We start from the raw sequence: 26980 nt of genomic DNA, 5'->3' as shown, positions 1-26980 counted from the left end.
TTTAGTTTCGAAGGTCTGAAATGCAATTGCAGTGATCACATAGTGTATGTTCATCTCTTTATATAAAAGGCAATGTTCTGATGACTCATCATCGGCCAGCCCAAACTGCTACGGGTAGAAACTTCAAATTTGGAGAGGGTGTGGATCTTATACTGTAGGCTTCGTTTAAAAAGGAATTATTCGAAATTTCCACCCTAAAGGGGCAAAATAGAGTATGAAGGTTTAATTTTGAAAAAAAAAAACACTATTAAGGCAGTTTTGAGCTAGACCTACGATAATTGGCATTTGGTTTCTCGGTCAGAAGTAAGTGAATGCTTGTATCAGTATTTTTGGAAATTGGACCTTATGGGGATGAAACAGTGGGTGAAAGCTTTTTTTGAATATATATCGTCATTAAAGAACTACTAAACTGTTTTTAAAGCTGCAGCTATGAACAATGGTATTTGTCTTCTCCGTTACAAATAAAAAAATAGGTGTTTCATTGTTTTTAGAAATGGAACCTCTATTTAAGAAAGTATTTTGTTATGAAAGAGTTTGTAAAGATACATCTCTGAAAATCTAAATTTGGCTTCTTAGGTACAAGTAAAGTGTTTCATTTTTACTGGAATACGACTCCTGTAGGGGTGAAACGGGGAATGAGAAGTTTATATGAAAATGTTTCATTGTGCAACAATTTTTGGAGCTAAATCTATAAAAAATTCTATAGGGCTTCTATGTAGGAAATAAAAAATACGCATGTCATTGCTTTTGGAAATTCATCCACTAAGGGTATGAAATAGGGGGTAAAATTTTTCACGAAAATGTTCCCTTGCCAAGGTAATTTTAAAGCTAACTCTTTGAAAAATGGTGTTTGGCTTCTCGGTTAGAAATGAAAAAAAGGATGTGTTTCCTTGTTTTTGGAAATCAAACGCCTAAGGGTGTGAAATAGGATCAGACTAATTACTGACTCATCATCGGCCAGCCCAACCCGTTACGGATATAAACTTTACGTTTTGAGAGGGTGTGAATCTTATATTGTAGGCATTGTTTGTGAAGGAATCGCCCAATGTTCCACACCTAATGGTGTAAAATAGGGGATGAAAGGCTTTTTGAAAGTATGTCGCTATTAAGGGAATTTTGAGGCTAGAACTACGAAAACAGGCGTTTGGTTTCTCACTCAGAAAATAAAAAATACCGTACATGTTTCAGCACTTTTGGAAAGTCAACCCCTAAGGGGGTAATACAGTGGGTGAAAGTTTTACTAAAATAGATAATTGCTAAAGATTCACGGAAGGATTTTTAATGCTACATCCATAACATTTGGTATTTGACTTCTCGGTTATAAATAAAAGAAAGAAAACAAAACGTGTTTCAGTGTTTCTGAAATTCAACACCTCAGTGAGTGCAATAGGGGATGAAAATTTTTGAGGAAATAAATCGTTACATTAAAAAAATTTAAAGATAAATGTATGAAACTGGTATTTAACTTCTTGGTTAGATAAAAAAAATATTTGTTAAGCGTTGGAAATCAGCTATAAAACATGCATTTGGTTTCCTATTGGGAAAATAAAAAGTATATGTTTCAGCATTTTTGGAAATTCAACCCCTAAGGGTGTAATACAGTGGATGAAAGTTTTATTAAAATGAATAATTGCTAAGGAATTACATAAGGAGTTTTAAGGCTACATCTATAACATTTGGTATTTGACTTCTCTATTAGAAATAATAAAAAAAGAAATACGTGTTACAGTGTTTCTGGAAATTCATCCCCTCAGTAAGTTCAATAGGGCATTTTAAGAAAATAAATCGTTACATTAAAAAATGCAAAGAAGAACGTATGAAATTGGTATTTTACTTCTTGGTTAGATACAAAGAAATATTTGTTAGGGGACGGAAGTCGCTGTGGATGTATCTACACAAGAATGCAATGATTAACAAAAACTTTGGACTCCAGGTGACGCAATTTGTGAACAGCATAAAAGTTCGACTAAAATAAAACAAAAAAATCTATGCAGGCCTTACATTCTACTCGAGCGAAGCAGCTGACGCTAAGCTAGTTTACCGTATGTTGTATAACAGAACACTAATAATTATACGGCATTTCTTTATTTTTACTGCAACTTTAAATTCGTGTATTGTTGTATGTCCATACATATTATTCCCTTGTTTATTTGCTTTACATTTCACTTTTCTTGCCACATACCAAGGAGGGAAACCATTTTGAATTTCCGGTTCAAAATTATTTGTTATACGTAATTTCTTGCTCTACACAACAGTTCCAACACCTTGGCAGAATTTGAGTGTGCTTTAATATACAAATTTATGTATGCAATAACTTCGTCAGGCGTATTAATTTTTCTAGGGATATCATTTTCCTCCTCTTCTTCAACAATACTTTCTTCCTGATCATCTTCTGTATTGCTTATTTCTACTAAATCTGTTGCTGAAGTAAAAGTTGAGCGAGTTGATAGAAAGTCATCAGTTCGAATTTAGCCATCTGCATTACATATATGTTCTGCATTTTAATTAATTCAGGTATTGCTGCTGCAATATTTTGAGCTTCGATGGCCACACAAGCGTCTTGTTCTAGACCTCTAGACCCTGCATTTTACGAGTCACGGGTTTCATTTCTCTTACCGCCAAACCAATCAAATTTACTGTGCCCAGGACAGAAACTGACCATGGAAGAGCTAGTGGACTTTAGGCTTCTACAACATTAAGAATAAGAGACTGCATTAGTAATCGCCTATAACGGGACTTGAATGTGTAAATAACTCCCTGGTCCATGGTTTGTGTGAGGCTGGTTGGACTTGGCAGGGAACAAGCCAATTTCAGTTGGAAAAACTGACTCTCGGGCGGCAGGTTTCATCGTCTAGAAAAAGGAGAAATTGGCGATTTCCTCTTTTCATTCTGGCACTGAAAGAGCCCACCTATTCTTCCATGAGACCACACACTATCGATGACTTTTTATTGCGTCACATGTGACTGGAAGGTTACTGACATCTGTTTTTGAAACAACGTGGTTTTTCCAACTTTCCGATCATCAATTGTCTCTCCATTTCACCTAACATGTTTCTACACAACAGTACAGAGGTCTCTCCTGGATCATTACTCCGCCGACGCAATTTTCACCTACCCTTTCGCCTAATGTGTTTCCACACAACGGTACAGTAGTCTTTCCTTAGTCATTACCCCGCAGTCGCACTTTTCACCTCAAATTGCTCGAGATTTTGAAGCCAGTGCGCGACAAAACAGTCCCGTTTCATCCGCATTGAACTCGTGTTTCGAGTCATAATTCGCAATTATGTTGTACAGTATTGTCTTCCATTCTGTTTCTACACTTTCCTGCACATCCTTAGCTCCCCCACAAACTTTATTCCACAAGACGTTGTGCTTAGCTTTGACACTGTCTATCCATCCTGCGGATGCCCTAAACTTCGTATTTCCAATTTCTTTAGCAACTTTCAGAGCCTCCCTCTGCAACGTGGTTTCGGACAAAGGCAAGTATTTTGCCCACACACATTCGCACCATTCCAACACTATCTAGTTAATTTCTACATTCCAGTCCTTTTCGCCTTTTTTGTCATTTGCCCGTTCCCTTTCATCCACTAATCCCGTTTCTTATACTTGTTTCTTGAAGTATAATGAATTTGTGTTTTACCGCATGTGAAATGCAACGTTATTTCGCGCGCAGAGAATTTGCCTTTCGCACTCGTCACGATTACCGTAATTAGCGAAACACGCATTTTGTTCGACATCATACTATCACTTAATGCACTACTATCCAACTAAAACAGGCAGAAAATAATGCAGGTAGTGCATTTATTTGATATATTGACCTCGCCGGGTAAAACCATTGTTTAACAGGACAACATCAACTTACACTCCTGGAAATGGAAAAAAGAACACATTGACACCGGTGTGTCAGACCCACCATACTTGCTCCGGACACTGCGAGAGGGCTGTACAAGCAATGATCACACGCACGGCACAGCGGACACACCAGGAACCACGGTGTTGGCCGTCGAATGGCGCTAGCTGCGCAGCATTTGTGCACCGCCGCCGTCAGTGTCAGCCAGTTTGCCGTGGCATACGGAGCTCCATCGCAGTCTTTAACACTGGTAGCATGCCGCGACAGCGTGGACGTGAAGCGTATGTGCAGTTGACGGACTTTGAGCGAGGGCGTATAGTGGGCATGCGGGAGGCCGGGTGGACGTACCGCCGAATTGCTCAACACGTGGGGCGTGAGGTCTCCACAGTACATCGATGTTGTCGCCAGTGGTCGGCGGAAGGTGCACGTGCCCGTCGACCTGAGACCGGACCGCAGCGACGCACGGATGCACGCCAAGACCGTAGGATCCTACGCAGTGCCGTAGGGGACCGCACCGCCACTTCCCAGCAAATTAGGGACACTGTTGCTCCTGGGGTATCGGCGAGGAACATTCGCAACCGTCTCCATGAAGCTGGGCTACGGTCCCGCACACCGTTAGGCCGTCTTCCGCTCACGCCCCAACATCGTGCAGCCCGCCTCCAGTGGTGTCGCGACAGGCGTGAATGGAGGGACGAATGGAGACGTGTCGTCTTCAGCGATGAGAGTCGCTTCTGCCTTGGTGCCAATGATGGTCGTATGCGTGTTTGGCGCCGTGCAGGTGAGCGCCACAATCAGGACTGCATACGACCGAGGCACACAGGGCCAACACCCGGCATCATGGTGTGGGGAGCGATCTCCTACAGTGGCCGTACACCACTGGTGATCGTCGAGGGGACACTGATTAGTGCACGGTACATCCAAACCATCATCGAACCCATCGTTCTACCATTCCTAGACCGGCAAGGGAACTTGCTGTTCCAACAGGACAATGCACGTCCGCATGTATCCCGTGCCACCCAACGTGCTCTAGAAGGTGTAAGTCAACTACCCTGGCCAGCAAGATCTCCGGATCTGTCCCCCATTGAGCATGTTTGGGACTGGATGAAGCGTCGTCTCACGCGGTCTGCACGTCCAGCACGAACGCTGGTCCAACTGAGGCGCCAGGTGGAAATGGCATGGCAAGCCGTTCCACAGGACTACATCCAGCATCCCTACGATCGTCTCCACGGGAGAATAGCAGCCTGCATTGCTGCGAATGGTGGATGTACACTGTACTAGTGCCGACAACACTGTACTAGTGCCGACAATGTGCATGCTCTGTTGCCTGTGTCTATGTGCCTGTGGTTCTGTCAGTGTGATCATGTGATGTATCTGACCCCAGGAATGTGTCAATAAAGTTTCCCCTTCCTGGGACAATGAATTCACGGTGTTCTTATTTCAATTTCCAGGAGTGTATTTCACTGCGTAGACTTCAGCAGAGTGTTCGTAAGTGTGCAACAATTTTCCAGTGTGCTCCCGGACGAGTCAATAATAATGGAAAACGAGACACGCTGACAACAGAGTGTTCACGAACGAACCGTATTCTTTGTCGTACCGACACTGAGCGTGACTTGATCGTCGTTGCACAGACGGGCGCAGTTTGATGCCCGCACTCGCAGTACTGCTCTACGCCGAACCTCTTTTCTTGTTTTACGCCGCTTAACAGTATTGTCGGGGCTGTACAATCTTTTGTGTTAAAAGTAGCGTACTTTATAGTCTTGAATAAGTAACGTATATGTGAACTCTTTACCGCATTAACCAGTGAATTATTAATTAAGTCTTAAAATAAGCATTCCGTTTCCGCCTTAGGCACGTTCCACTTTACACAAAAAATTATGCATACGAAAGTGTATTGAATACGTCGGGACTGAAATACCTGTATGGTTTGGGCATATTCCGAAACTATACACGTACCGTCCTTATCAAATATATAAAATAATGTTTAATCAAGCTAATTTTACTATTTTCGTCTAATATTTACAAAAAATTAAGTATTTGGCACACACGGAACTCCGGGCTTCTAGCCCGACGCAGGCAAAGTACAGCCTATCTTTCGCAGTGACATTAGGAGGAGGGGCTTCCCCGGTACCCTTTTGATAGCAGGCTTAGTCGGTCCAGCCTGTTCTAGTGAGACTGAAACGAGGGAATACCCAGTCCCTATCAGGGATTCAATCCAGGACTTAGAAGACCGGTGTCTATGGATATACCCACTGGACCACCACAGCCACCAATATTTGCATAACTAAAACTTACTTTAACAGCACGGAAAAAATATATTGTGTTTGGTCATTTAAAACTAAGTTGGTATTTTGTTTCATATGTTTACTGAAATTTGCAATAATGCATAACCAAATACGAAACAGAAATATTAGAAGACCATTAAAGATATGGCGTGAACAGTCTGAGGCAGAAGACGCTAAAAAGTCTCATCCTTCAGGACGGTGATGAGGATGACGTATTTCCACTTACTTCGTCATCCTTCTTTTATTAACAGTAGGGTATTTTGATAATTACTCCATACGTCAGTCGGTTCGTACAGGAGTTCGTGTCTGCTGTGCAAAAATTGCACCCTTTGATGTCTATCAACTAATATGGGGTACTGCCAGCTATAAAATGACATATTTTTTTGCGGAACCTGTAGTGCGAACTAGACTGTGCTGCAAAATTAAAGGATCACTCTTTCGAAAACCCCGTGACTGTCTCCCATTCCGACCGGGAAAATAAATGTTATCTGACCCGTTTGGGGGAGGGTAGAGGGGGGGGGTGGCTAACGTGACAGCTTCGATTCCTCTGGTATACAGAGTGGAAACACTAGGGACCTTTCCGCGGCCTCCTGTGCCATGAACGCGTAGGGGGATGCGACACTGATACACTCATGAGTGGAACAGCAAGGACTACCTCTAAGACCCCATTGTTCGGCAACGTCTTCAGTGCCGCACGTGCACCTTCGTTGGGCACTTTGTCTTGTTATAAACATGTTTTTCTACTTAACTCAGTTTACAAGGATTCAATGACTAGTATTATCATACTGCTTAAGCTGGCTCGAGGAGGGAGGCGAGCATTGTTACCAGAAACGAGAGGCAGTTCATGTGTGTTGTCGCAGATACCTCGAACGTTAACATATTAACAGTACTGTAAATGGCTATGAAGACATAGTACACAGAACTCGTAATATGTAGTGAAAAGTATAAGCTTGTAAGTGTGCGTTACTTCTTTACAATAAATTCCCTTACGCTTGGAAGTGTGAGGATCGGACAAGAAAGATGGCATACGAATTTTATCAGCCTGTCTAAGCTGCTCTTGAGGCGCCTTGCTCAATGTTTGAGGCTAAATTTGGAAAGGCACAAGGCTTGCGTGGTAGTTGGACTCGTGTGAGGAAAACAGTCCACAGAAAGTGCTTCTCCGTCTCTGCGTCTCCGGCATGATTATAGTTGCAGGGAATTTTAGCAGTAAGTTCCGTAGTACTATTACACGGTCGATCTCATATGAAGTCCTAAAAGTTTTAGTACCCTGTTAGCAATACACTTTTCTTTTTCATCTTCAGCTGATCCTCAAACTTTGATGATTTACGTTGAGTATTTTAGTGCAATTCAATTTCTTTTGGTCGGTGTTGACCCTTCCATGTCTTCAGTGATCGACGTACTGAATACGTCAGATTGGTTGATACGTATGTAACCACCTCTTCTCGCAGAAGCGCACCAGTCGCAACTGAAGCAAGTCAGCAGTATTCTTCAAAATAATTCCATTAGGTCAGTGATATACTAAGCAGCTCTAAAAGGAATTTATATAAATACGCTATAGAGATGTGATCAAGAATTAATAACCTTTCACCAAAATTTAGTTAGGTGTCATTACAACTTCTTTTGCCTCCAGTAAAATTGTGGAATGGGAGTACTGTTAAAATCCATTGTAAGTGGTTTATCGATTTTATACTGTACCATACATAATAATTATATCATTATTTTATATAATTATTATACATTATCTCTCCTTCCGCCTTTTTCTGCCTCGTCAGCGTACAAAATTTAAGTCTAAAGCCACATTCCCCTTTATTTTCTCATCTTGTGTGCCCTGATGCTCTCAAAAAACTCTGTTCTCTCTTTAATTCCATAGTATAGGGGTACAGTAATGATGGAGCCTATCTTCTAGCAGCAAAAAATACGCAAATGCGCTTGTTTGGCAGTTTATGGGTACAAAGTGATTCACGTTCCACAAGCCCAGTTACTGTTACCCAACACGGTTTAGAGCTTATCTGAGTCTCGAAAGGTGTATACTTTTCTTAATCCGAGAAGCTGACTGAACCAGTGAATCTGATTTCGGCGAAGTGGTATTAACAAACTGCCTATTGGCTTCTGTCTCGGGTTCTTCGGCCGACGTTCATCTAATGATTTTTCTGACGTTTCGCCAGCACGAGTGGCTGGCATTGTCAAAGCTTCACCCTCCATTGCCGGTGGTGAACTGGAGGCGAGCTCGCGGCCGCAGACTATATGTACCTGGCGCGCCAACGTCCGAGGGCTTCCCCGCGGTCATTTCCGGTGCGGTTCTCCTCCTCTTGCTACCTGCGACGGTCGTTCGCTGCAGTACGGGAAGCCAGGATCCGTTTACCTTAAGGCTTTCCTCTTTCTTGTTGAAACTGTTCGCGTGTTTTTGGATTTCTACAGCTTCTCTGAACAAGCGCGAGCTCGCCTCCAGTTCACCACCGGCAATGGAGGGTGAAGCTTTGACAATGCCAGCCACTCGTGCTGGCGAAACGTCAGAAAAATCATTAGATGAACGTCGGCCGAAGAACCCGAGACAGAAGTCAATAGGTAGTTTGTCAACAAGTGGCCACGAAAGCCTTAACAATTTTGAAGTGGTATTAGTTTGAATTTCTTATGATAAAGACTGTCCATTGGAAGGTGACAGCATTCAACGATATAACAGTCTGCTAAATTACTTCATAAAACTGGAACTAATTTTTCTACAGGTTATGACAATCACGAGCAGTCACCGCTGTTTTCTCAATTAGAGCTTAATATCTTAATCTGCTGCTGACCTCGAAGTCAACATGTCCCAGACCGACAACAAAAGCACAATAACTTGGGCTGTAGCTGCGCGAACGTCATTGAAGACAAAATAATTACGATACGAAAGCTAAAATAAAAACTTTCGCTGTTCATTCTCAAACGAAATGTTCATCGCTTAAGCGCAGCAAAAGCCTGCACGCGATGTGCATCTGCTTGGATTCCAGGCAGCCAACTAGACAGTACAGTACGGCGGGTAACATAGACAGTGGCGCGCAGGCGCTACCTGTGATGCGGATGTTGGCGGGGCTGCTGACGACGACCTGCCTGGTAAGGCGGTGCATGGTGCGGCAGCGGTACGGCGGGAACTGGTCGCTGAACTCCACGTTGTGCACCAGCAGCTCCCCGGACGGCAGCAGGTGGAACTTGCCGTCTGCAACACGTCCAGCAACACCGACGATTAGTTATCTGCCGTTGTTTCGTGGTTTTGGAATAGAACTCACTAGCAGAATATTCTCAATTACTGAAGTCCCGAGGTTATATTTACACATATCTGGACCTATTTTACATAGGCAGGCTTCGTCAGTGTGAGCTTATTTGGAATGGTTAAGAAAAACAACTATGGGAGAGGTTTATCGTCATTTAGCACAAGACAAAAACATATTGCTGCATTTGTGTCTGTATGAAAATCACGTTGTTTATTAAACTGGATTGACAAGATAACAGAAGAATTAACATCTAAACTTACCTGTGTCGAGGTATTTCGACATTGGTATCGACTATTATTCTTCAGTGACATAAAAATATTTTTCAAGGAAAGTGTCAAAACTTAAGAAGTAATTTCGTCGGACTTCGCGGAATTAGCTATCCATACAGAACACGTTATGTCAATGTGTTTAAGAGGCGGTTCTGACGTCCGATAAGTATTAATAATGCTGTGGATAATTTCTAAACGGTATACCAAACAAGGAAATTTAGATCACGAAGAAAACTGTTATATTAAATGTAAGGAATCGATAACTGAAGAGACATTTACAAGCAATTTTATATAGTAGCCGAAAGGATTTGTTCTGTTACATGAGAAATAACTTGCAATATGCGAAAGTTTAGGTTATATTGAACAAAGCCTTTCCTTTTGAAGCGATTGGTTAGACACAGATCGGCCGGCCGGAGTGGCCGAGCTGTTCTAGGCGCTGCAGCCTGGAACCGCGCGGGACGCTACGGTCGCAGGTTCGAATCCTGCCTCGGGCATGGATGTGTGTGATGTCCTTAGGTTAGCTAGGTTTAAGTAGTTCTAAGTTCTAGGGGACTGATGACCTCAGCAGTTAAGTCCCATAGTGCTCAGAACCATTTGAACCATTTAGACACAGATCGAAGGATGGCGTGGACCCTTGATTTACGAAATGACAGGTAAACTCAATACAATTATCCGAAAATGAAAACATCACATCGTTCGACATCTGACAATGTGCACCTCGGGAACGGCGGAGCTGGTCAGGTGTTCCCGTGCTGCTGTCGTGAGCATATGTGGAAAATGGTTGCGGACAGTGAAACCACGAGAAGGCAATAAGGTGTTTGATGTTGACGCCTTTTGTAGGTAGACTCTCTTAGATGCGTTAAGCTGGAGCACCCCTTCAGCCTGATGCGACAGAGCAATTAAAGGACTGGCATCGGAAAACCTCTAACTTGTGCTGACATTTTAGGAAACCCGACTATATAAGCCATCCTTTTTCTACAACGGTGAATCTGAAGAGTCTTAGGGCTAAAATGTGCATTTTTGTCAAGATTGCTAGCTTAGCTAGTTATTTAGTCTCATTTTCCATGGATATTTCGCAATGGACCATTTTGCATTCACATCGCAAATTAATTTGTAAATATGGTTGCATGCTGAACATACATAGGATTTTTTTAAACTATAAAGATGTGACCCACCACCTTTTATACATTTCAGTAATAGAAATTCTTCTATGGAATAGAAGGAGTTGCCGAAGAGAAGCTTTTTCAGTTTGTTTTCATATTTTACTTTGCTGTTTGTCAAATAATTTATATCACAGGGTAAGTAATCAAAAATTTCAGTTGCAGCCACGTGTACCCCTTTTTGTGCTAAAGAAAACCTTCACGTGGAATAATAAATGTCGTTTTCCTTCAAGTATTGTAACTATCTATATCATTATTCCTATGGAACTGCAGTAAGTTCTTTACAACAAATTTATTGAGGGAATTTATATGTATTGTGAAGCAGTAGTCAGAATTACGAACTCCTTAACCAGATGTCTACGAGACGATCGATGGTGAGCACAACGTGTTATTCTTACAGCAAGTGTATGAGCAATGAAGATTTTCTTTCTTACATATATGAAGATGGTATCTGTTCTTTCGGACATGACCTCTTCCTCCTGTGCAGATGGACACGCAGTGCCCGAACTCTTACGGGACTCGGTAAGAGTGTCTGCCGTGAGTAATTAGTGTAATAGGCAGGGGCACTACGAATGTAGTGTGTGGACATTAAGTTGGGAATGTGGGTCTCACCGGGAGCGTGCAAGGAATAAATCCCTGCAGTCGCACTATCCTCTGCGCTCTCGGTGGCTCAGATGAATATTGTGTCTGCCACACAAGCAGCAGATCCCCGGTTCGAGTTCCGGTCGGGGCACACATTTTCAACTGTCTCCGTTGATGTATATCAACGCCTGTCGGCAGCTTAAGGTCTTGATGTAATTATCATTTCGTTCTTTCTTGCAGGTGATTTATCCTAGAACATTATTCCATATGGCACTATTGAATAAAAATTGAAAACACGTGAACTTACTGATTTGCTTCTCCTGAAGTTTTGCAATGAATCTAAGTACAAATTTCGCTAAACTGCGTTGGTTTACAAGTTTCAAAACGTGCTTTTGCAGTTTAAATTCTCATCAATATGGACACAAGAATTTTAAAGTTTCCACCATACTTATTATTTCCTCCCATGTGTTACACTTACCATTGGTGTAGTACCCCTGGATGTGCAGAACTGAAAATATTATATCCTTTTGAAATCGAAGGTAAGGCCATGCGCAGAAGATCAGTCAGTGATACTTTTAAGAAATTTCTTTATCGTTTCTTCTGTTTCTATATATATGCTTGGATTGATAACTGCGCTAGTGTCATCTGCTTAAATTTGCTAATCGGACATTAGACGGAAGGTCGTTCACAAGTATGAGAAATATTAGTGGGCCTAAAATTGAGCCTTGAGGAACCTTATACGTGAATTATCTCCTGTCAGAATGATGTCCCTGGACTACACTGGATGAATTACCAAGGGCATCTTCTCGCATTTTTTTGGTTAGATGTGGCATTATCCATTGGTTGGTTATACCATCAACGCCCTAAAACTTCAGTTTGTCTAGGAGAATTTTGTGATTAACTTAGTCAAATGCCTTGTGTGGGTCACAGAAAATTGAAACCGCTGCCATTTTTTTATTTAATGCTTTTACAATTTGTTGAGTAAGAATGTTAATGGCATTATCAGTAGACTCACTCTCCTAGAATCCAAACTGTGATCTGCTGAGGATATTATTTTTGTTCAGGCGAAGTAATATTCTAGAATACAGCAGCTTTCAAAACTTATGTCAAACGATGTAACCAGTGAAACAGGTCGGTAGTTACTGAGATCTTTCCTATCGTCTTTCTTATATAGGGGTTTAACAACGGCATATTTCGGTCTCTTGTAAGCACTGAAACGCGTATGTTCTGTAGCAGCGATGGCGAGCCGTGACAATCTCTGACCAGAGAGCTGTACCGCGAGAGTTCAGTTGCATGTAGCGAGTCGGTAGATGCAGTAGTGGTACGTAGCGAGTCGCGAGAGCATGTAGTACAGTAGCACGCGAGAGACAGTCGGTGTTGTGTGACGAGTCGGCGGGCGTCGACATGGCATTCTGGTCTAGATTCAGGGCGAGGTATATTTTTAAAATAAGGTAAGGAAGCAGCTTTGCGCACAGCTAATAATGTATTGTAATGGATCTTAAGAGTAATTAATTTGTTCAAGAATCGCCCCAATAATAATTTTGTTTTTAAACCAACCATTTTAACAAACAATCCTTTTTGAAATAATATTTCCCTTGCATTTCCTTAAAGAAAAGTTTCCCTTAAATTAAAATATATATATATATATTTGCGATGCATTTCCTCCAAGTTATGGCGAAAAATAAGAGCAGATGGAGTTTCACTGAGGTAAGAATTTGAGTTTAATCAGGGCCTAAAGATCGACATTTCGGTCTATTTGCGTTTTCATTGTCAATGAGATTTCATTTCTTATTAAATTGACTTTCATTTTTTGGGGAGGTTACACTTAGCACGATTATAATTGTCATTTCAAATTATTGTCATTATAAAAAAATTTCTCTGGGAGGTTACACTATTGTCTTTTTTCTCTTACATTTTTGTGGGGAGATTACACTTTGGCTTTATTCGCATTAACATTTAAATATTTCTATTATTATTTTTCTTGGGACGTTACAGCACTTATCAGAAAATGATTTCTACAAGGCATATAATTCACAGTACTGCAATGGAAGATATAGGGTAGAATTCAGACATAACGAATCTGAACAAAATAGCTTGCTGTTTACACATTTGTTACAAAGTCAGCAAAACAAGAACTTGTAGGAACTGAATTAGTACATATCACGATTCGGCTACCGGACTAAAAAATATGCCAGTCTGTTTCAGAATGCACAAAACAAATTTTAATACATGAATATTTGTAAATATCATCGATTTCATTACAATGTGTTTACACAGTACCTTAAGTGTAACGACAAACGTATCAAATTCTGCATAGGCACTGCCACCGTACCCGAATGGCCGCCTCCGACAAACTTCAGTACTGTACGAGCTACATGATGAGAGGAGCGTGCGATGTCTGCTGACTGTGAAGGATGTGTTTGTGGAGCGTCGTGCCCGTGAGGACTAAACAAATTCCTCCAGAGTGAATGATGGTGCCAGCGGTCTAACGGTTGACTTGCTAATTCGGACATTTTGTGTGCTCTGCATCCGTCATCTTCCTCAGTCATGGCCTGTAAAATTTCATATCAATCACTCTACTCCACTTGATGATAGATTACCCTCTCTTATTCCGACGTATGAGTAGAGTTATTTTCCAGTTTCGTAATATCTCACGTTGTTCCTGTTGTAGTCTTCAGTCCCAAGACTGGTTTGATGCAGTTCTGCACGTTTGTCTGTACTGTGCAACTCTCTTCATCTCTGTAGAACCACTGCAACATAAATGCCGTTTTAGGGTTCCTTGCATCATCAGTAAAAACGGGACCCTTACAGGATGGTTTTGTCCTCCTGTCTGTATGTCTCTCTGTCTGTCCGTCTGTTGGGATTTCTTTTTCTCAGGAACGTTTAGGCGTGACAAGTTGAAACTTATGTCCCAGCTGACAAAGGAAGCGCAACGGTGGTTATGGATGTGGCCGACTATCGGAGTAAAATTACTGATCTACTGGATCCACAAGCATATAGGAAGCTGAATAATGACCCCACTAACAGCGTTCTCAGAACTGTGTCGCGGTCAATAAAAAAGTCCTCCATTGAAGAGAGTGTACAGAAAGGTCTCTGCAGTTCGGTTGCGCTACCACCGAGGCTTTATGGATTGCCCAAAATTCATAAAGAAAATGTGCCGTTAAGACCGATACTAAGTGCCATTGGTTCGCCCACCTACTCGTTAGCCAAGATTTTGACTACGCTGCTAAAACCACATGTGGGCCGTTCGGACTCTTATATAAAGAATTCGACACATTTCATCAGCAGATTGAATGGCTTAGTGGTCCAGCAGGAGGACATATTGGTCAGCTTCGATGTGGTATCGATGTTTACCATGGTTCCACTTAATGATGTATTGGAACAGCTGGATCGAATTTTTCCTGCCGATATTTCAGAACTGTTTCAGTGTCGTTTGACGACCTCATACTTCAACTGGAATGAACAGTTTTATGAGCAAACGGATGGCGTGGCTATGGGAAGCCCCCTAAGTCCCGTAATTACAAACTTCTTTATGGAGAAATTCGAAGAACAGGCCTTAGGTACTGCCAGCAAAAAACCAAATGTATGGTTCCGATACGACGGTGAGATGGAACATCTCCACAATGCACTAATGATGAACGGATATTCGTCCGCCGAAATAAAACGTTCGTTGAGGCACCCACGCAGAAATCATACTGACGTACAGGCTACTGCAAAATCTAAGGTTTTCCTGCCTTTCGTTAAAAATGTAACGGAAAGAATAGGGAGGATCTTGACCAAGCGGAATATTAACCGTAATTTACAAGCCCACCAGGAAGATACAGGAATACCTTAAGCCTGCCAAGGACGCTCGCAAACCACTGGAAAAAGCTGGAGTGTATAGGATCCCATACAGCTGTGGCGATGTTTATGTGGGTACCACTAAAAGAACAGTTTCTAAACGTTTGGAAGAGCATAAGGGAAATTGCAGAAGAGGAGAAACGGAACGATCAGCTGTTGCGGAGCATGCTTTCCAGCCAGGGAACCACAATATTCGTTTCGAGGAGACGCAAGTACTAGCTGTCACAAGCGGATATTACGAAAGGCTATACAGTGTGTGTGTGTGTGTGTGTGTGTGTGTGTGTGTGGGAAAGGCTCTACAGGGAGGCAATCGAAATCGTTAAACACCCTAATAATTTCAACCGTAAGGAGGAGGGTGTGAAATTAAACGGCATATGGATGCCGATGTTAAAGAAGATGTGTACCACGCGCCCACTACTGGGTGATGGCAACGGCGATCGACGGCGACGGACAGCGGCCAATTGCACTGACGTTTTCAAAACACGTGACGTCACGCCGCGGCGTGGGAGCGCGCGGACACGGAATTTAGCGGCAGTCAGTAGCGAGCCAGTGGGTGTGTTGGACCTTCCATTGAGCTACGGACGCCCTTGAAGATGTCTCCCGCAGTCGGAGACGAAACGTTGGGAATCGACACAGAATTCATCAACCGACCACGGCATAACAGCCCGGATAATTATAATGGACACGACACTTATGTCAGTTACTAAGATCTACACTACCTTGACAAAGGTATAAGAGAGCAGTGCAATGGTGGATCAGTCACGTGTACTCAGGTGATTGATTTTAAAAGGTTTCCGACTTGGTTATGGTGCACGACTTTGAAAGCGGAATGGTAGTAGGAGTTAGATGCGTAGGACACTCCATTTCGGAAACAGTTAGGGAATTCAGTATTTCAAGATCCACAGAGTAAAGAGTGTGCTGAGAATACCAAATTTGAGGCATTACTTCTCACTACGCACAACAACTGAGAGCAGCGCCGCTTGTGTAGAGTTGTCAGCGCTAACAGACATGCAACACTGCGGAAACAGTTGCCGAAATCAATGTGAGACGTACAATGAACGTATCCCTTTGTCAGTGCGGCGAAATTAGGCGTTAATGATCTACGGCAGCAGGCGACCGACACGAGTACCTTTGCTAAGAGCATTACATCGACTGCGGTGCTTCTACTGTACTCGTGACTGTATTGGTTGGATCCTAGACTACTGAAAAACCATGGCCTGGTCAGATTAGTCCCAATTTCAGTAAGGAAGAGCTGATGGAAGGGTTCGAATGTGAAGCGGTGGACCCAAGTTGTCAGCAAGACACAGTGGAAGCTGGTGATGGCTCCATAAGAGTGTGAGCTGTGTAAATGGAATGGACTGGGACCTCTGGTCCAACTGAACAGATTATTGACTGGAAATCATTATGTTCGGCTACTTGGAGACCATTTTCAACCAAACAGCGATGGACTTTTTCTGGATAACAGTGCACCAAATCACAGTTGTTCGCTATCGGTTTGAAGAACATTCTGGGCAGTTCGAGCAAATTATTTGGCCACCCTGATCGCTCGACATGAATCCCATCGAACATTTATGGAACATAATCGAGATGTCAGCTCTTGCACGAAATCCAGCACCGACAATACTTCAGCAGTTATGGACTGCTACAGAGACAGCATGGCTCAATATTTCTGGAGGGGACTTAACAACGAATCGTTGAGTCCATGTCACGTCGAGATGCTGCACTACGCCGGGCAAAGAGATGTCCGACAGGATACTAGGAGGTATTCCATGACTTTTGACAACACAATGTGTAGTGCCTTAGTGGTATAAGAAATTCAAACTTCTCAGCCAGTACACATTACGGCCCATATTTTGACACTCGCAAACTCACTCTTAAAAACCTCTGGCGTACTTCCCGTTGACCTAGAATCATGAAATTTGGTAAGAAGTATGGTTGCATAATACAAATAAAGAAAAAGTCAAATATTTTTTAAAGCGCAGTTATTTTTCCATTAGAACTTATATTCAATTCGTCACCCGTCGAAAGGCCAATAGACAAATATTACTGCATGCAAACACAAAATGTAAGTTGTAGCCACATTTTAGTGAGTAAATAAAACTATTTTATTACACCTTCTCTCTTTGCACTCATAAAATTAAGTCAGATGCTTGCTACTTTCTTTATGTCCGGGCCTAGGAAACACTCTAAAGATTTTGATAAAGTCTTGGACTTCCCAGAACCGTTACCTTGATAGCATAGATAACGATAACACGCAAAAATCGTTGATATTCACATTCCTTGGAGGGATGAACTATCTACATACACAATTAATTTTGTACGGAATCCTCACTGCGTGAGTGCTACTCGCACTTGGCCACTTCTTTCGTTACATATGAAGTGTGATAATAGTTGCCCCGTGCACGAAATGTATGCTTGTTAGGCCCCGATATCCACTACGGACAGAACTGGGTTTTTAACTTTCATTTAGATTGGTCTTATTCCATTTGGGACGGGCAATGGATATAATGCCGCCCAGACATTGTTTCGAATTGCACGAACGTTTCCACAAGTTTAGTTCTTTTTGGTCTTTTGGTACTTACATAGAAATGTTAAGGACACGCACATTTGTCAAGTTGGCCGGCCGGTGTGACCGAGCGGTTCTACACGCCTAGAACCGCGCGACCACTACGGTCGCAGATTCGAATCCTGCCTCGGGTATGGATGTGTGTGATGTCCTTAGGTTAGTTAGGTTTAAGTAGTTCTGAGTTCTAGAGGACTCATGACCTCAGATGTTAAGTCCCATAGTGCTCAGAGCCATTCGAATTATTTGAGCCATTTGTCAAGATGCTTTCGACTGGACTATCGGTAAATATTAACTCCAAGTTACCAGCACACTCACTGATTGTGCTACTCTTACACAAATTTACGGCATATTTTGAAATATTGGATAGACTCTTTAGCAAGAAGTTACTCAAAGTCCACTCTACATCTTGTTAGTTCCATATACTGTAGGTAGTTACGAAGTTCAGAATTTCGAGAAGTGTTGGCGTTTCGTTGTCCTTGCCAAATTCCAGTTTCACAGTATTTCTCCGATGGTACGTTTCCATTGTTGTCTATTCCTTTTCTAACACTTAGAAAAATGTAATGACTGTCGCTTTCCATGGAGCGCAGATGTGTAATAGACGCTATGCGAGACGAGTCGAATAGCAGGTAGACTGTAAACACTGGCTGCAGCACACACAAGTAAACACCACGTGACCGCCGCCGAGGCGAAGCTGTCCTTAGAACAAGGTGCGAGCTGCTTTTGCACCGTTCGCTACGAAACGGGTTGAGATGGACCTACATTCAGCATTTCATCCCGGGTTTCAAAGCGACTGTTATTGACAAGGCGTACACTGTTCCTAGTGGATACAGTGGACAGTCCGTGTTGATTCATCAATAAACAGGGAAACTACGTTGTCAGGTGCACGTGCAAACAGGATGGCTGCTTCCTGCCGTTCTGTCACGTTTACCATACGTCAACGCACCTCTCTGCACTGATTCCATACAATAGAGCGTGACGTACACAGCACTTCACTGTCATGAATTACGTCAGCGGTGTGTTATCATATGAGTGCATGGCAGCTAGTGTGTTCTTCTTATAAGAAGTTACATATTTATTCAGGTGAGCTTACAATGGTGGTAGTATAATTACGATGGTGGTAGTATAACTTTATATATTTTTATATTTACCGTACAGGAAACTCGAGAGAACTATATCGTCTTTACGATATTGCAGTACCTGTATTATTCTGATGACAAAGCACTGCGGTGACCACAGCGTTACGAAATACATCATATGAATTCGCAATTGCGAATAATTACCATCAGCTGTAGAATAGAATGACGAAAATAGAAATTTCTGCCGTACCGGGAATCGAACCCGGAATTCCTACTCATCGCGAGCGGTCGCCACACCATTTGGCTATCCGTGCACGACTCACGGCCAGACCCAAACTTCCATACGTCGTCAGTGACATGTCAACGATCTACAGGGTGGTCCATTGATCGTGGCGGGGCAAAATATCTCACGAAATAAGCATCAAACAAAAAAATTACAAAGAACGAAACTCGTCTAGCTTGAAAGGGAATACAAGATCGCGCTATTGTTGGCCCGCTAGATGGCGCGGCCATAGGTCAAACGGATATCAACTGCGTTTTTTTAAACAGGAACCGCCATGTTTTATTACATATTCGTAAACAAATATGAATTTTTTAGTTGGACCACTTTTTTCGCTTTGTGACAGATGGCGCTGTAATAGAAAAAACGTGAAAGTACGTGGTATAACGTAACATTCCGCCAGTGTGGACTGTATTTGCTCGTGATACATTACCCGTGTTAAAATGGACCGTTTACCAATTGCGGAAAAGATCAATATCGTGTTGATGTATGGCTATTGTGATCAAAATGCCCAACGGGCGTGTGCTATGTACGGTGCTCGGAATCCTGGACGACATCCTTCAAGTGTCCAGACCGTTCGCCGGATAGTTACGTTATTTAAGGAAACGGGAAGTGTTCAGCCACATGTGAAACGTCAACCACGACCTGCAATAAATGATGATGCCCAAGTAGGTGTTATAGCTGCTGTCGCGGCTAATCCGCACATCAGTAGCAGACAAATTGCGCGAGAATCGGGAATCTCAAAAACGTCGGTGTTCAGAGTAGTACATCAGCATCGATTGCACCCGTACCATTCCTATGCACCAGGAATTGCATGGCGACGACTTTGAACGTCGTGTACAGTTCTACCACTGGGCACAAGAGAAATTACGGGACGATGAAATTTTTTCACGCGTTCTATTTAGCGACGAAGCGTCATTCACCAACAGCGGTAACATAAACCGGCATAATATGCACTACTGGGCAACGGAAAATCCACGATGGCTGCGACAAGTGGGACGTCAGAGACCTTGGCGCGTTAATGTATGCTACGGCATTATGGGAGGAAGGATGATTGGCCCCATTTTGTCGATGGCAATCTAAATGGTGCATAGTATGCTGATTTCCTACGTAATGTTCTACCAATGTTACTACAAGATGTTTCACTGCATGACAGAATGGCGATGTACTTCCAACATGATGGATCTCCGGCACATAGCTCGCGTGCTGTTGAAGCGGTATTGAACAGCATATTTCATGACAGGTGGATTGGTCGTCGAAGCACGTTCATTGGGTCAGACGTCCCCGGATTTCTTTCTGTGGGGAAAGTTGAAGGATATTTGCTATCGTGATCCACGGACAACGCCTGACAACATGCGTTAGCGTATTGTCAATGGATGTGCGAACATTACGGAAGGCGAACTACTCGCTGTTGAGAGGAACGTCGTTACACGTATTGCCAAGTGCATTGAGGTTGACGGACATCATTTTAAGCATTTATTGCATTATTGTGGTATTTACAGGTAATCACGCTGTAACAGCATGCGTTCTCAGAAATGATAAGTTCACAAAGGTACATGTATCACATTGGAACAACCGAAATACAATGTTCAAACATACCTACGTGCTATATTTCAATTCAAAAAACCTACCTGTTACCAACTGTTCGTCTAAAATTGTGAGACATATGTTTGTGACTATTACAGCGCCACCTATCACAAAGCGAATAAAGTGGTCCAACTAAAGCATTCATATTTCTTTACGTACTACGCGAATATGTAATGAAAAATGGAGGTTCCTGTTTAAAAAAAAAAACGCAGTTGATATTTGTTTGATCTATGGCAGCGCCGTCTAGCGGGCCAACCATAGCGCCATCTGGTTTCCCCCTTCAAGCTAGACAAGTTTCGCTCTTTGTAGTTTTTTCTTTTGACACTTATTTCGTGAGATATTTGGCCCGTTCACGATCAATGGACCACCCTGTATACTCGCACATTAATTATGTTTATTCCCGTACGGATCAGACATTGTGTTTGAAAGTTGCAAGCCAGGAATCGGCAGATAAATAGTATCTGTACTGGAATACACATAGTGGATGTGCGAGTATAGATGGTAGACGCATGGGTGACGACATACGCCTATCGCATCCGTCTCCCCTCCCCCACGCGGATCCTGTATGATCTCATTCCCTTCCTCCACCTCCTCCTTTTCCTTGAAAGGATACGGATCCTGTACACCTCCCGCAAACTCGATCCTCCTCATCTGCTTGTCTCACCCGTCCTCTCCCACCCCGCCCGCTGCCACGCCTGTATTCCCACGTCCCACCCGGTCTCCATCTCTCCACCCTCCTTACCCTCTCCCAAGGTGGCTTCCGCCAGCTCCCCCTCCCTGATGATGTCCTCCTCCGCTCCATCTACCCCTCCTACCAACATTGATCCTCCCTCCCTCTTCCTGTACCTGTCCCTTTGGGCACCCTCCGTCCCTTTTCCCCTTCTCCCCACTCCTCCCCCGGGCCTCCCCTCCCCTGTCCTCCTCCTCCTCCCATCTCCTCAGCCATTGGCATCTTTGTTCACCCCTCTCCACCCTCTCCACCCCCCCCCCCCCTCACCCTTATTACCCTCTTGGCAGGTCCCCGGACTCGCACACGCTACGTGGACTTTCGCGCGCCGGAGATCATCGCCATCAGTGTCTCGTGTGTGTGACGTCGTTTTGTGTTTTTAGTGTCCGCCGTCACGCTTCTACGTTTACTTGTGCCGTCGGATTCATCAGTGTTATGTGCGCCGTGTCAACGTGTTTTCAGTGTCGTTATCGTCGAGTGTGAACGGCTCCGTGTTTTTTGTGTATCTGTGACCACTATTTTTTGCCCGTCACTATGTTCATTTTAATTCTCCGTTACTGTATTGTTATTGTCCACACTATGGCTGAAGAGCGGCATAGCATGCCGCTGCCAGCCTACCTGATTGTTCAGGTGTTAAAATAACAATCAGGAAAAAAAAAGTGACGACATATGGAAGTTTGGATCTGGCCATGAGTCTTGCACGGATAGCCAAATGGTGAGGCGACCGCTCGCGATAAGCGGGAAATCCGGGTTCGAGTCCCGGTCCGGCACAAATTTTCACTGTCGTCATTCCATTCTACAGCTGATGGTAGTCATTATTCGCAATTACAAATTCGTATGATTATCGTCTTTGTCCCGAGAATTGCCATTTGAGGATTAACGTGCATTTCTGATACACTTCCTTGTGAGCTACACTGTCCCGTTTACAGTCCTAGCAGTGTATCTTTAAATTCGTTCGATGTCAAACCTTCTTGATAAGGCCTACAGACAATGGACCAGTACTCCAGAACCGATCGCACTAGCTTCTGTATGCAATTTCCAATACAGATGCACTGGACTTCTCCAAAACTATTCTACCAAATTTAAGCCTTCCTTTATCCTTCCTTAACATAGATTTCACGTAACTGTACCATCTCACATCTCGTCTTGGTACTATTAATTAATACGTACATATAAACTGTGACTTGCTCAAAATGTTCTCCAGTAATCTTGTAATTGCTTAGGATCTCATTTGTTATTTGCATTATGTAACTTTTACATATATTTAAGGGGGGACGTGCAGGAAACTGCGCAAAAATTCGTTTTTCTATTTATTTCTCTATTAATTAGTACAGCTCATTGACAATACTATCTTGAAGTTTCATAATCTAAATTTCATCGTAATTGCCATAAGAGAGTAAATCCCTAACATGTTCACACTGCCACTCCCATTTGGAAAGGAGACTGTTCACTGTACCAGTGTTCTTCCACTGAATCTCAGTCTATCATATACTTTATATGCTACAACAGAGCCTCACGAATAATTCTGAAAGACGACTGATTCTTCTTCGACTACTAATTCTGTAGCCAAGAGGCACCACCCGCTTACATGTTGTGAAGTCTACAACTTTCCATTTCTGTTCATTAACACCTAGTTACCAGCATAAGGCTAATACAGGGTGGGACAGAGTAAAATGCGATTCTGAAAAGGCTGTAAGAATTTCCGGTCATTTTCTGCAAATTGTACTTTTACCACCTTAAATTGCATTAAGAAGCATTTGGCTCTGAGCACTATGGGACTCAACTGCTGAGGTCATTAGTCCCCTAGAACTTAGAACTAGTTAAACCTAACTAACCTAAGGACATCACCAACATCCATGCCCGAGGCAGGATTCGAACCAGCGACCGTAGCGGTCTTGCGGTTCCAGACTGCAGCGCCTTTAACCGCACGGCCATTTCGGCCGTCTAAGAAGCATTTAAAAAAGTAAGTTTTAAAATTTAGTACAGTAAGATACCGTCCATTAATGTGTAGACATTCTTCCAGGAGAGACTTGAACTTATTCATCAAATTCAGCAACATTCCAGGGAGATTCTAATCACCAACTGTCAGATCCGTTCTTTCAGTGCAGCTTCAAGCACACGTGGTGGACAATCCTGATACACTTTACTCTTCAGGTGCAAGTACGGATTGTGGAAAGGACATGCGTTATGCCCATTTTGAGTGACCAAGTGATCTGGAAATAAAGCGTTAGCAAAGTTCTTGCTTAATGGTGTACTGTGGGAGGTTGCAACGTCTTGTTGAAAAGAAAGTATGTTAGGTTACTTCGTACAGAGGAAGTTAAAGAACTAAACAAAATTTTCTAATCTTGTGAGTCACTTTGTCAACGTCACCTAGATAATGTTGGAAAAAGTACAGCATTATGTACTCTGTGAAAATAAAATATGGTATAACGGTAGTAAGATTCATTATGAATAGGATGGTAGGACAGGGAGTGAGATACTGTGAACATTTCAGTGATAGGGTTGTTCTCATGAGAATAGACAGGAAACAACACCGAGGGCAATAGTTATGGTATGCATGCCGACGTCGCAAGTAGAAGATGAAGAGATAAAGAAAGTATATGGGGATATTGAACGGGTAATTCAGTATGTAAAGGGAGATGAGAATTAGAATGCAGCTGTTTGGGAGGGAGAAAAAGAAAAGGTTACGAGAGAATATGGCTTGGCAGTAGGAACGAGAGAGGAGAAAGACAAATTGAGTTTTGCAATAAATATGAGCTAGTAACAGATAATACTCTGTTCAGGAATCACAAGAGGAGGAAATGTACTTAGAAAAGGACAGGAGATAACGGAAGATTTCAGCTACTTGGTATTTTGGCGTACCCAAGAACAGATACAGACTCACATCACGATGTAATAGTGATGAAGAGTAGGCTGATGATCATGAGATCAGTCAGGAAGAATCAATACGCAAACAAGTGGGATACGGAAGTACTTAGGAATGAAGAGATTCGCTTGAAGTTCTCTAAGGCTTTAGATACTGCGATAAGGAACAGCTCGTAGGCAGTTTAGTAGAAGAGGAATGGGAATCTCTAAAAAGGGCCATTACAGAAGATGGAAAGAAAAACATAGGTACAACAAAAGTAAGAAAGAACAAATATGTTCATGGAAATTCAGGAATAGAGAAATACAAGTCACTTAGGAACGAAATAAATAGGAAGTGCAAGGAATGTATGGCGAAATGGCTGCATGAAAAATATGAAGAAATTTACTGTCAAAAGGATTGACTCAGCATATAAAAGGTCGAAACAACTTGCTCTGAAATTAGAGCAATGACTGTAATATTAAGATGGCAAAAAGAATTCCACTGTCAACTACAGAGGAGGGAGCGGATAGGTGGAAGAACCTTGAAAGCCTGTATTAGGGGGACGACGTGTTTGATAACGTGATGGAAGAGGAAACAGGAGTTGACAGAGAAGCTCATCCGGTACTGGAATCAGATTTTAAAAGAGATTTGAACGACTTGAGATCAAATGGGGCACGAAGGATACATAACATTCCATCGGAATTACTGAAATAATTGGTGGAAGTGGCAACAAAGAGACTATTCAAGTTGGTGTGTAAAATGTGTAAGACTGGAATATACCACCAGACGTTTGGAGGAACATCATCTACACAATTCCGAAGATATCAAGAGCCTCCAAATGCCAGACTACTGCACAATCAGCTCAACAGCTGAAACGAATAACACACAAAAGAATTAAAAAGAAAACTGAAGAGCTGTCAGAAGACAATTACATTTGCTTTAGGAAAGGTAAGGCGCCAAAGAGACAATTCTGACGTTGCGGTCCAAAATGGACGCAAAACTGAACAGAAATTAAGACACATTTACAGAATTTGGCGATCAGTAAAAAGCACTCGACAATGTAAACTGGTGCAAGATGTTCTACACTGTGAGGAAAATAGAGGTAACCTGTGGGAAAAGAGGGGTAATACACAGTATGGACAAGAACCTAGAGGAAACAGTAGGACTGGAATACCTAAAACGAAGTGACGGATTCATATGGGTGTAAGTCTTTCGCCCCCATTGTTCATTCTATACATAGTAGAAACAATTACGGAAATAAAAGAAATGTTCATGAGTGGGATTAAAATTCAAGGTGATAGGATATCAATAAGAAGAGTCGTTGATGACATTGCTATCGCCAGTGAAAGTGAGGAAGAGGTACAGAACTATTGATTTGAATTGTCTAATGATTCAGATTTGGACTGAGACTAAATAGAAGGAAGACGAATGTAATGAGAAGTAACAGAAATCAGAACAGCGAGAAACTTAACATCTGAATAAGGAATCACAAAGTAGACGAAGTTAAGGAATTCTGCTACCTAGGTAGAAAAAAAAAAACATTGTTGGACACAGCAAGGCGGAAATAAAAAGCAGACTACCATTGGCAAAAAGGGCAATCCTCGTTTACTAATATCAAATATATGTCTTAATGTAAGGAAGAAATTTGTGAGAATATGTGTTTGGAACACAGCACTGAATGGTATTGAAATACGGACAGTGGAAAAACCGGAACAGTCTAGAATCGAAGCACTGGAGATGTGGTGCTACAGACGAATGTTGAAAATTATGTCGACTGATAAGGTAAGGAAGGAGGGGGTTCTCCGCAGAATTGGCGAGGAGAAAAGTATACGGAAAACACTTACTGCAAGAAAGGACAGGATGATCGAACATCCGTTACGAGAGGATGGCTTCAATAATAATAGAGCTGACAGTGAACTGTAAAAATTGTAGAGGAAGATAGAGGCTGGAATACATCGAACAAATAATTGAGGACGCAGACTGAAGTAGTTAGCCTGTGATAAGAAATTGGCACCGTGAGGAATTAGTGGTAGGCCGCATTAAACCAGTCGCAATAAATTTTATGGAATGAGGAGGTTGGTGATGCTGCTGTCTAGGATTCACGTTAATCCAAAACTTAACGTTCTGCTTATTGAACCCTACAAATGGAACTTTGTCTCTTCACAGATCCATAAATTTTTTGCAGTATTGGCTAAATTCAACATCTGTCACGAAACCCATCGACATCGGTAATCTGCACCTCTAAGAGCCTGAACAATTCAGATCTTGTAAGTGTGTCAGTATAGATCGTTATATAAAATCAGTCTCCTCGTTCTGTTATAGATGCCAAGACAGTGACATAGTGGCGATCTGAGAGTCCCGGGATTCTTTCCATTAAAAACTTCACACGCTCGATATGTTTATTGTCATTGACGAATTCTTTTCAAGTTCATAACCTAATTTTTAATCACACAGACAGCGGGCAGAAGTTGAGTCTGATTCATTTGAATATGCGAGCGAAAACCACGATGTGGTATCCATTGCTCTATTACTACAGAATGTTGACGTGTAAGGAACATGGGCGACTGTATCCCTACACCTTCCATCAGATAAGCACGATTCCTCCGCTTTTCAAAACCACTCTTTACTTTCCCTCACCACGTATTTTTCGAGAAACATCTGACTACTG

At 42.4% G+C, this 26980-nt stretch overlaps 1 protein-coding gene across 1 annotated transcript in view; it reads right to left on the bottom strand.

Moving 5' to 3' along the window:
• LOC126188379 (Down syndrome cell adhesion molecule-like protein Dscam2) overlaps positions 1-26980 on the bottom strand; it is a 797799-nt gene that overhangs the window by 531252 nt on the left and 239567 nt on the right. Inside the window, exon 3 of the mRNA XM_049929978.1 lies at positions 9179-9325. Coding sequence (XP_049785935.1) covers positions 9179-9325 — 147 coding nt within the window. The remainder of the gene's footprint in view (positions 1-9178; positions 9326-26980) is intronic.

The sequence above is a fragment of the Schistocerca cancellata genome, chromosome 5 (genome assembly GCF_023864275.1).
Source record: "Schistocerca cancellata isolate TAMUIC-IGC-003103 chromosome 5, iqSchCanc2.1, whole genome shotgun sequence".
In the NCBI taxonomy this organism is placed as follows: Eukaryota; Metazoa; Arthropoda; class Insecta; order Orthoptera; family Acrididae; genus Schistocerca; species Schistocerca cancellata.
This window is presented reverse-complemented; position numbering and strand designations above follow the sequence as displayed.